At 40.6% G+C, this 12,110-nt stretch overlaps 1 protein-coding gene across 2 annotated transcripts in view; it reads left to right on the forward strand.

The window, feature by feature from the left end:
* The first annotated feature begins 2,888 nt into the window (after nt 1-2,888).
* CYTIP (cytohesin 1 interacting protein) overlaps nt 2,889-12,110 on the forward strand; it is an 84,283-nt gene continuing 75,061 nt past the window's right edge. The window contains exons 1-3 of one of the 2 annotated variants that reach the window (XM_082690277.1): nt 2,889-2,991; nt 3,919-4,014; nt 4,505-4,607. In XM_082690277.1, coding sequence (XP_082546403.1) covers nt 4,605-4,607 — 3 coding nt within the window. In that variant the 5' untranslated portion in view covers nt 2,889-2,991; nt 3,919-4,014; nt 4,505-4,604. The remainder of the gene's footprint in view (nt 2,992-3,918; nt 4,015-4,504; nt 4,608-12,110) is intronic. The other variant, XM_082690278.1, reaches the window with a different exon arrangement.

Consider the following 12,110-nt stretch of genomic DNA (forward strand, 5'->3'; position numbering starts at 1 on the left):
AAAAAAAATCCTTTTCATATGTCTACTTCCTGCTTAGAAAGCAGAGGTATAAAATATACAGTGCAGCCATTTTTAAAGAAATGTAAAGTCTCAAAGCCACATTTCTAGTAATTTTTAATGCATTTGTATAGTCTGATGTGATAGAACTTTGGGGTATGGTCGGACAGACTGCTTGGGTTTAATTCTGCAAGATACTGAATCTCCCTGAAACTGAGTCTCTTCATGTGTCGGGGATCAAACCCACTTTCAAAGGTTGTCGTGAGGATCGAGTGAGCTAATCACATATGTGAAAGGACTTGAGTGTGTCCACTAACACTGCGGCATTTTATACATATGCACTGTGTACAGATTTACATGAGAGTAGGCATGCACAAGCTCATACACACGCACACACTCATGCAGACACACACACACAAGGTTCACACAAAAGCGTCAAGCAATGTTGTTTGATTATTGACTTTTATTGACTTCCTGAAATTGATTCTGAGTAAAACTAGAAAACAGACACCAATATTTCAAATCTAGAGAGTGAAAGGAGCCTTCTTAAACATGATGAAAGAAAGCAGGATGCCCTTAACATAATTTTTGTAAGACGGCCTGGAGACAGAGCAACTTTTTGCTAAGTAGTATTTACCTTCGAGTGCCTGTCATCATGTTCTGTATAATCCATAAGAACATATGTATTTCTCGCTTTCATAGACAGAAAAATGGCCAAAATGAAGTCTAAGGAGAATTTCGTACAGGTATCCAATCCCTCCCTTCCTCCCTTTCCTCTTTTGTTCTGAGTCCTTCTCTATTCCTTACTGTCCTGTTCTTTTCCTGTTTGAGCTGAAAGCATAAGTAAGTTATTTCCACTAGCATTGTCATCGCTGGCGAGGCTGAGCCATTTCTTGTCCCCTATAGCAATTCTATAAGCAAACTTACCCTTTTCTCTTCGGTGCTATTGTTACTATTGGAGTAGAATATGGTCCCGGCTCCTAAATCATTGGTCATCCAACAGGTGAAAAGTTGAATGACAAAGGTGTTGATATTAATGTAGTAGCACTTTAATTAAAAATCCAGATTTTAACTGAAAATTTGTTTAACTGATTTTATCCTCTTCATTAACATATCTGCTTCATAAAGGGTTTTAAACCTCCCATTTGTGCTTGCAGTGGAAGAAGCAAACCCAAGTAATTTATCTACTTGCCAGCCTCAATAAATGCTATACTGATGTTTTATAGAGAATTTAACTTTAAGAGAAATTTAACAGTAGTTGTTGAAGACACAAAGGAATAAGATATAATCTTGATACGTGAGATATTCAGGCTTTAGATACCTATATAAATAAATATGTGATAAGGTAGTGATGTGGAAATTGAGGAAGAAATAACCAGAAGAAGTCATTTAATCTTGAAGAACGAAAAATTTTCCAGGTGGCAAAGCGTGTGTGTGTGTGTGTGTGTGTGTGTGTGAGTGTGTGTGTGAGTGTGTGTGTGTGTGTGTGTGTGTGTGTTTGGAATAGTAGGCAGGGGAGCAGCCTTCAAGGCAGAGTGTACCAGATAAGGATGATATAGTATTATGGAAATCTGTGCTGTCGCTAGAATAACAGGGCTGGTGAGCTTGAAGCTAGAAAGGTAGTTTGGAACCAAATGAAAACCCTATTTAAATGCTAAGATATGGACCTTCAATCTCACTGGGTATGTGTGTTAACCAATACACTTGAGTGATGGATCGATACTATGCCTCTATATATCTGTGTTAACCAATAAACTTGAGTAATGGATCGATACGATGCCTCTATAATCTGTTAGGGAAGTGTTTACTAGGGAGGATAGTTGGGTTTAGGGTGGTATTATAATTCCCTAGTCTTTAAAAATACGTGTGACTTGCTGAGTGGGAACTGTACTAGCCTCTATGTTCCATGCAAACTGGGTTGAATTAGTGACTCCCAGAACAGACTAGAATCCTTAGCATCTTTAAAACACAACAGCTTAAATCCCTTCTGATGCATCAGATAGTCATGCATTTTTTAAAAGTAGTTATGTCTTTTTACTCTTAGATAACCATATACTCTAAAATATCTGGAATCCAATGCCTGAAGAGAAGGGTTTGCAAACAGCATATGTCATTTTCCTATATCCGACCTGCCATTTTTTTTCACGTAAAATAAAAAGGAGATCAAGAAAGGACCTGTGGATAAAAGCTTTCTGCTTTGCCAAACAAGCTTGCTCACCTGACCAATCATTTTTAAAAAGCCAGATTATTTATACAAACTGCTTGGCATGGCATTACTGATCCTAACTCTACTTGTCTGACTATAGTCATTCCATAAGCATCATGAGAGACAAGATTGCTTCCAATAAAGCTTCGTTTATGGCATCTTAAGGGAAAGCACTTTGAATTGATATTCCCAATCCCTATCCTCATAATGAAATTTACCAGTAGCTTAAAAAATTTTTCTTTTGTATGTTTGCTCAGCACTTAGCTCATTATAGACATTCTGAAGAATGGAGCACATTCCATTAAACAATTTGAACAAAAGTAAAGTGTAAATAAGTATAAGTGGCATAGCTTCGTGCTTAGCGCCCCCGCTGCAGCTGTAGGAGCACAGACCGTGTCTGTCTCGTTTGTGCCTCTGTCTCTAGTCCCCGGCACATAGCAGGTGCTCAGTAAACACCTGAGGACTAACGAGACAATGCATATACTCCCTTTCCTTGTGACTTGGCTTGCCATGGTTATCCAAGGGCAAAAGAAAGTAATACTTGCTCCATGACTACTTGGGCTCATGAGTTAATGTTTGCAAAGAGCTTTGAACTTCTTGGGAAAAAGAATGGTGTTTTTGTTGGCGCCGTGTCATGTTTGCAGTGGCTCATGAATTACTCCTCCTTCTCTTCCTCCAGCTGCTCGCACTGTGCCCTCCCCCAGCCCTATGCCAGGCTAGGATCTCACAGAGGACAGCTGCACTCCTTTTCCTGCCTTCCTCCAGCCACCTCCAGTACTCCAGGAGAGGTAGGGACAGAGCAAAGATTTCTCTCAGGCCTCCTAAGAGACTCCGGGGTAATGGAATTCGGGTCAATCCTAAGGACTCTTAGAGCAGCAGGAGTAGAGAGGGATGTAGGTTCTTGTCCCGCCATGGAAGAAGCTGTTAGGTTAGACAGGCCGATCTGTGAGGACTAGATTCTGAAGGTGAACTAGAAGCCATCATACGGGCAACTGGGAGTAAGAGCCAGCACAAGTGGTTTCTTTTGTGTATATAGTTTTAAATACATAATACGAACCTTTGACTAGTAACTGGCAGAAAACACAGTTTCATTACAAGGAACTCCTAAGACAAGCCGATTGCTTTTATATGGGTAGAACTTTCAACTGTTAGGACTACTTTCTCTGTAATTCTTAAATATTTGATAGTGACAAATAAAGGGGTTCTATTTCACAACAGATACTGGCTTCAGTGTTTTCCAATGTACTTATGACTACAAAAATCGCATTTATTTTTAGGAACTCAATAATTAAGCAGTTCAAGTGTGACTTGGGAAACAAGAGTTTTTGTTTTTGCTTTGTTTTGTTTTAGTAAGAACAGCTGTCCCTTATGAACAAATTCGAGAAAAAGAGGTTTGTGTTGTTTTTTGTTTTTTTTCAGGTTATCATATATTGACTTTCAGCTGATCACACACAACAAATATCTCAAAGGAATGCAGGGAGTGCTGGTTACAGGCAGAATAACCAAATTGACTATCAGTGACAGGGTTTGCCTTAAAGGCAGGAACAGTTCCATTTTCCACAACTTTGAAGTGACTTGTTTTCCAAACCAACTCATGAAGTTTCCTCTGTGTGTGGAAAATTTTTTATTACATATATTTATTTTTCCACGATACACATTTGTATGCTTGTTGCTGTACATGTACCAAATGTGTTCTCTCTACATATTGTTCCTAGGGACTGGAAATGGATGTCATGTGGACAAAAACGAACCTGGTTTCCTGTTAAAAAAGCCACATAAACAATGCCTGTTTGTTTCCAAAAAAATCTCAGGTAAGTCTGGCTTTAGTTGACAGCATGAAGTTAACCAAAAGTCTTATATTTTGTTTAAAAAAATTACAGAAGGGAACTTTTCTCCAATTAAATTGGGCTCAATAATCTGAAAACAAACACAAGCAGAGTTTATTGTATAGTTATATAAGCAGCATTTGAAACTCTGAGAGCTTAATGTCCTCATTAAAGCCACATGTGAAACATTTATTTGGGAGCGACTCCAGATAAGAAGTGCTTTCCTTCTCCACCTGATTCATTATCAAATGAAGGACCCTGGTTTTCCATTTGTTTGGGGCTTGAGAATCGCATGGGCATTATTGACTTCTTGTTTTTTTTCCTCTTTATTTGTGAGGTATTTGATTCTAGGCAGTTTGCCCACATCTTAAAATAAACAGATGGGATCCCCCTTCAAGGAAAGAGGAGGCGGCAGTATGAATTAGGGAGAGATCAAATTTCTTTTTCAGAATGTTAGTGTCCTGTGGTATTGCAGGGGACTGTAAGTTCTCGGAGAGAAGACAGCAGGAAATCTTGGGAGCCCCGGCTCAGAGACCAGGAGGAATCACTGTCTGAGATTTGCCACCCAAAGTTCTATGGTAAGTTTGAGTTTGGAATGTGTGGGTTGATTCTCATTTTGTGTTATTTTCTTGTGGTCGGGAGAGGAGGAAGTGAACACGTTTTAATGAAGTGTAATATACTAAGATAAATAAAATATTGGAGGAAGTATTGCTGGGAATTCCTCATTTAAGGTTTCTTTCCTAAATATTTTGGACTTCTACTCTTTGTTACTCAGTCTCTCTTTTTTGTTCTTGTTATTCTTGTTACTAGAATTCTTCCACTTTTTCTTTACTAATAGGGTAGGTGAATTTGCTAAGAGGGTCAGTGAATTCCCTTGGTGGTGGGAATGTCTTCTGTAAAAGCAGATGTTAAGTTTGTGACAACCTGACCATTTTTGGTCATAGCCAGAAGGTCCAATAGATATGGAAGTGCGAAATTACAGCAAGGAAAAGGGAAAAGAGAAGAGAATAGACTAGAAAGGTGGAAGTTCTTATTTAGAGAAAAGAAAGATGGTGAGGAGCCAAGTTTAAGTTGGCTAAGCACTGCACTCAAACACTAGTGATGAAGACTGTGTAAGGCCACTCATGGAAATCCACTGTGTGTGTGTGTGTGTGTTCATGGAAATCCACTGTGTGTGTGTGTGTGTGTGTGTCCTTAACTTTGTATCATCTACAAAGAATAAACAAACAAATACTTATTGAACAGGGCCACCTGGGTGGCTCAGTGGGTTAAAGCCTCTGCCTTCAGCTCAGGTCATGGTCTCAGGGTCCTGGGATCGAGTCCCGCATCGGGCTCTCTGCTCAGCAGGGAGCCTGCTTCCTCCTCTCTCCCTGCCTGCCTCTCTGACTACTTGTGATCTCTATCAAATAAAGAAATAAAATCGTTAAAAAAAAATTTATTGAACAAAAAAGCTATCTCTTTTTGTAGCTGCTGCAAGAAATAAAAAGTTTAGCAAGCTAGTTTCTCTCGGGTCCTTTCTGTGTGATGGGCCTTAAGAAGGTAAGCAGAACTCAGACAGAGGCAGCTGAAACCCAATAGAAGTTGCAGCCCAAAAGTGAGGGAGCAGGGAGCAGATCACCCAGTGCTCCCTCAGACCCTCATGAGGGCAGTCACACTTCTGGGTTACACCACCAGGGGTCAGGGCATTGTCGTCAGGAAAGCTTTTTTAAAGGACATAGGGTGTCAAAGGCACAGGACAGGGGATCTCACACTTTTTTTTTTTTTTTTTTAATATTTTATTTCTCACACTTTTAAGAATGACAAGTGTTTAAGTGCCGGGGTCTTGCCTGTGGTGATCCTGATTCAGGAAGCTGGGGTGGGAAGTGAGGGTGGGAAGTGGGGGAATATCCCCGGGAATCTTCAGCTTGTAAAAGAGGCAGGTCTTGAAGGACGTCCCGTTCCAGATAGATATGTGGGCTTTCTCTAGCTTGTTAATCTTATCAGAGGACCCTTGGTTCAGAGACCATCAGGAAGGAGCCTGGCTCGGAGAGACACTCACGGCAGGTGAGTTGAAGAGGTAGAGTCTTTGTCACACAGACCTGGCTTTGAATCCCCTGTGGCTTTGCACAATGTGCTTTTCTTGGCTGAAATTCAGGTTTCTCCTTTTTAAAAAAGGGCAACCATATCGTCTACCTCTGGGATTTACAGAAATAATGGACGTGAAGCACTTAGAAGAGTGGCACAAAATAATGCAATTAGTAAATACTACCACCTGCGGTAAGGAGAGAAAGGGGAATATCAGTGATAAGCCCTCTGTGGCCAGGAAAATGGTCTGGGGCAGACAGAGCTAAGGTGTGACCAACCAGAAGGCTAGCTCTTAGATCTTGGAGGTCCAGGGGCAAGTTCTGAAGATAGACCATAGACCAGAAGATGCATAAACATGAGGGTGGGAGAAACACTTTCTCAAATGTTTCCCGGGAGTGGTAATAAGGAACCCAGATGCACAGTTAATTGGAATTGGAATTGATCCCCAAATAGTATTTAAGTCAATAGTTCATTGATTTTTCTCAGGAAAACCTTTATAAGAACTTCTAGAAGGGAACAAAGTGAAATGCATCAAATGCAGTGATTTGTTCTTATCTGCCATTCACCCTACATGGAAGGAGTAATGAATGAGGAGAAAAATGGAAAGGAACAGGGACTACAAATCATAAGGCTGTAATGAAATGAAATCCTTTTCTGGTAATTCAGTGTGATGTCGGGTCGTACTGAACTGGCTGGCTCGCTTGCTTGTGACTGTTGCCAAGGTACTCTCCCAAGATGAAGCACAAAGGGTAGAGGAAACAGGCTGATACCTTAGTTAGGTGCCTTTCTTCAAAGACAAAGATAAAATTTAGAGGCACTTAAGTGCACTCTATGACTGAAACAGCCAACAAATTAATGGATGGGGGAAAAGAGGAACCGGTGGGAGTGTGATGCAACCAGACTGTCCCTAGAACTTCCTTGCTACCCCGAATGCCCTTCTGATCCTGATGCACTGTGATAAGGCATAGATGGTGAGACAAATCCCAGTAGCTTCATATTTTCACCTGGGAGATAGTCCCTAAACTGGGGTACCTAAGGTATTGCCAAAGACTACCTCTTTTGAAGAATTTTGTTTATTCTGAAATAGAAATTTTTCAGTGATTTTCCATAAACTCAAGTTTCAACTTAAATGTATTTTAACCAGTGCTGTTACTTCTCTGGATGCTACTGATAGCTTCTCAGTAAATAACCATGATAATGCATGGCAATGACAAATAAGTGATGAAGAAAGAAATGTTAGTTGGAGTCACCATTTTTAGGGCTCTCATGCTCTCCTAGGTATTAGGCTGGTTTGATTTCCTCCTTGATCCTTATACTGACCCTGTTAGGAGGCATCATTGTGAACATTTTAAGAAGCCACAGAAATAGCAAATGGTAAAACTGAGGTTCGGATCCAGGTCTTTCTAACTCTAAAATCCATGTTTCTAGTCCTGTAAAATACCGTATATCTGTCTACTAAGTGCATTTGTAGTAAGCCTGTAGAGTTTGCTTGTGGATTCAGGGTGTTCTATTGTTCAAAAATACAATGCGAAGTGTGTGTATTGTCCCCTCATTCATTTTTCACTTGTGAGCACGTTAAGGGAGCTCTTTTCCTAACAGCAAATATATATGAAATTTATTTACTTACTTACTTATTTATTAATTTGAGACATGAGTTACTGACTAGTCTGAACTTGCTTGCTGGCATATACATGAAAGTGACAATTTTTTCTTCTCCAGTTACTTAAGCCTGGTCAAATTTCCCTTTTCCTTGGGCAGATACCATTATCTTTGTTTTTTCTATAAAAAAAAAAAGAAAACAAAACACACTGATTCTGTGTTATAAAAATTCAGTTTCGGGGCACCTGGGTGGCTCAGTGACTTAAGCCTCTGCCTTCTGCTCAGGTCATGATCTCAGGGTCCTGGGATCGAGCCCTGCATTGGGCTCTCTGCTCAGTGGAGAGCCTGCTTCCCTCTCTCTCTCTGCCTGCCTACTTGTGATCTCTCTATCAAATAAATAAGTAAAATCTTTAAAAAAAATTCAATCTCAGTCCAATTTAAAAGTATGTCCTTTGACATCATCTGTTAGTATAGGTCTTAACATGGAAGGATGGGCTGTGGTATGCCTCTGGGATACAAGGCTCTCTCTCCCTCTCCCAGGCTACTATAATTTGAGGAGATTTGGGACAGGGAGGAAAGAGAAGAAAAGGACAGTTTTCTTACATTTCATGGTGAAGTTTTCGTCCTTCTTCTGTTCAGAATTTTGACTCTATCTCTGGTTAATGTTGGGTAGCGGGTTGTGGTCCTGTGTAAGGTAGGCATCCCTATGACAGTTTTCAGAGTGCTCTTTGGGGTCTCTCCAAATTACTGAGCTGGGAGATCCACCTCCAGTATGATCTTATCCACATAACACCTCACTTCCTCAACACTACCACCCAGCCTCCTCCTGCTAGGTCTTCTTGGTCAGCAGCCCATGCTTGCTCATGGAATATGGGAAGACAGGACCAACTAGCATCTTCCCCTGAGTCTGCTTGGTCCACAGAAAAAGGTTGCAAGTTTCCCCAGGGCTCTGTCCTCTCTCCACAGCTCTTTTTACCCTCAGTTTAAATAGATACAGTAAGTAAATTGACGAGGCCACAGCTTATGCAGATGTCAAAGTTAGCCAGGGCACACTGGCATCCCCTTCCCACAACCTCCCTCCCTGGATTGAAGAATAGTTCTCTTGGTGCCTCCTGAACTGGGCTTAGCAGTAAGAGTGTGTCTTCAGGGAGTGGATCAAATACCAGCACTCTCTTCCACCCTCGTCAAGGGGCCCACACAGCCTTGAAGACTTGCTACTTCTCTTTTCTGGCTCCAGCCATGCTTTTAGACTTCCCTGGGGAAGGGGAGGGCACAGTCTGAGGCGGCAATCGAGAACAGCAGAGCCATTTACCCTTTCCTGCGGGGAGCCTGGAAGGAGATGGAAGCCGCAGCTGTTCTCCAGCTTCTTCATCCCAATATTGGAGTCCTAATGACTCATTGCAGGGTGGCAGAAAGACTTACACTTAACAGCTTTGTTACATGTGTATACTTCTTGGGGCAAAAATTAATTGATATAAAATGAAAAATGTCTTCTTTATAGAAGACACTGTCAAGACAATGAAAAGGCAAGCCAAAGACTGGTAGAAAATACTTCCGAAAGACATATCTCTTGTAAGACTGTTATCCCCCAAATACCGAGAACACTTAAAACTCAATGATAAGAAAATGAACAAACTGATGAAATAAATGTGCAAAAGATTTGAACAGACTCCTCTTCAAAGAGGATATACAGATGGTGAATAAGCCTTTGTATGATGCCTAGTATCAAATGTCATTAGGGAATAGCAAATTTAAACAAAAATGAAATACCACTACATACCCATTAGTACAATGAAATCTAAAACATTGACAACACCGAATGCTGGCCAACATATGGAGCAACAGGAACTCTCATTCATTGCTTGTAGGAATGCAAAACAGTACAGCCACTATGGAAGACAGTTTGGCAGTTTTTTACAAAATTAACAATACTCTTACCCTCAAATGCAATGATTGCTCTCCTTGATATTTACTTAAGTGAGTTAAAAAAACAAAATAACTTGGGGCGCCTGGGTGGCTCAGTGGGTTAAGCCGCTGCCTTCGGCTCAGGTCATGATCTCAGAGTCCTGGGATCGAGTCCCGCATCGGGCTCTCTGCTCAGCAGAGAGCCTGCTTCCCTCTCTCTCTCTCTGGCTGCCTCTCCGTCTACTTGTAATTTCTCTCTGTCAAATTAATAAATAAAATCTTTTAAAAAAACAAAAAAAACCTTAATGTCCATAAAAATATGCATAAAGATGTTTATAACAGTTTTATTCATAATTTCCAAAGCTTGGATACAACTAAGGTGTCCTTCAGTGGGTGAATAGATAAACTGTGGTATGTCCACACAATAGAGTATTATTCAGTACTAAGGGGAACCTGGGTGGCTCAGTGGGTTAAGCTTCTGCCTTTGACTCTGTCCTTGATTTCAGAGTCCTGAGATCGAACCCCACAGAAGCTTCTCCACTCAGTGGCGAGTCTGCTTCTCCCTCTCCCTCCGCCTATGTGATATCTCTAATAATAATAATAATAAAATAATATTATTCAGTACTAAAAATACTCATTAGCTAAAAATAGCTCTAAAAATAGCTAAAATAGCTCATTAGCTATCAAACCATGAAAAGAAATGGAGGAATAATAAATGCATAATACTAAGTGAAAGAAGCCAATCTAAGAGGGGCACCTGGGTAGCTCAGTGGGTTAAGGCCTCTGCCTTCAGCTCAGGTCCTGGTCCCAGGGTCCTGGGATCAAGCCCTGCATATGGCTCTCTGCTCAGTGGGGAGCCTGCTTCCCACCCCCCTGCCTGCCTCTGCCTACTTGTGAACTCTGTCTGTCAAGTAAATAAATAAAATCTTAAAGAAAAAAAAAAAAAGCCAATCTGAGAGGCTACATACTGTGTGATTCCAACTATATAATCTCAAAAAGGCTATGGGGACCATAAAGAGATAAGTGATTTAGGAGGAGGGAGGGATGACTAGGTAGAGTGCAGAGGATATTTAGGGCAATGAAACTAATCTGTACATATTACAAAGGTGGATACACGTCATTAGGTATTTTTTCCAACTCATAGAATGTATAACAGAAAGTGTGAACCCCAATGTAAACTATGGACTTTCGGTGATAATGATGCACCAGTGTAGGTTCAGTAATTGTAACAGATGCCCTATTGTGGGACATTGATAGTGGGAGAGACTGCCCAGGTGCAGGGGTAAGGGGTAAAGGAGAACTCTATACCTCCTGTACAGTTTTTTTTTTTTTTTTGGCTCTAAAAAATAAAGTCTATTGAAAATTAACTTATATTAAAACTATTCTAATAAAGAGTCACAGGTAGCCAAAAAAGAGAAATCTGCTTTCCAAATGCATAACAGATTTCTTCACATTTGTATGGGACCAAGTAATCTGTTCTATGTTTGGCTATCCCTTGGACAGAGAACGCCTAGCAAATGATAGATGCAGTTTAGTCTTCTACCTCCTCTCTGTATTGTATGCTCGGGGATGCTGATCCTGAGATGACTAGGCAGCAGCCCAGGTGGAGGGGTGCAGACACCTCTTCCTGGAAGCCTTCTCCTCGATAGTACAGCCAGCCAGCCTCAAGGCTGCAGAGAACTCTGCATCAGTTACAGTTCTGAATGATGTAACTCTACAGTGAGTCATTGTTACCTAAAAAAACGACAGCTGGGATTCTGTTTTCTTAGAACACTCTTTTCTCTGTTCACGACTTCAGTTGGTCTTTAGTCCGTACAAGAAGCCGAGAAAGACAGAACTGAACTGTCAAGTCAGACATGGTATAGCTCTGAGGTATTTAGTCACTTGTCCCAAACTGGCATTTCGCTACTGCAATTTTATTTCACATTTAGTGTGGACATCCATTCTGTGCCTCGGTCTCTCAGACACCCACTATCAACATGAGATGTGGCACACAACTAATATAAGTGATTTTAAATTACATCCATGCCTTTTGTGAAAGTTGTTCCTATAGTGACTATGTATTGTTTATCATCAGAAAATAAATAAATCTATTTCCATTTGAAAACTTAATGCCAGGAAAAATAGCTAAAGTAGTTATGAAAATTTTGAAAGATGAAGGTTACATGGGCTTGCCCTGTTAACAGGACAACAACTAGCCTGCACTTTTGTGGTGCACTCTACGTTTCCAGCACTGGTCTGAGCTCATTATTTTACAAACTAATGTAATCTTCACAACCTCGTGAGGAGACAAATATTGGTATGCCCACTTTACAGAGAAGGAAACTGAATCACAGCAAGGCCATAACCAGCCCATCGTCAGTTAGCTAGTAAGGGGTAGAATTAAAATCAGAGAACAAGCACTTAGCTCCAGAGCAGAGTTCTTTATCACTCTACTAGGTTACAAAAAACAAAATAGTAAGAACAACATTGCATTAGCTAAAGATTGGAACTCTTAATATAATAAAAATAAA

The sequence above is a fragment of the Mustela nivalis genome (genome assembly GCF_964662115.1).
Source record: "Mustela nivalis genome assembly, chromosome: 11".
In the NCBI taxonomy this organism is placed as follows: Eukaryota; Metazoa; Chordata; class Mammalia; order Carnivora; family Mustelidae; genus Mustela; species Mustela nivalis.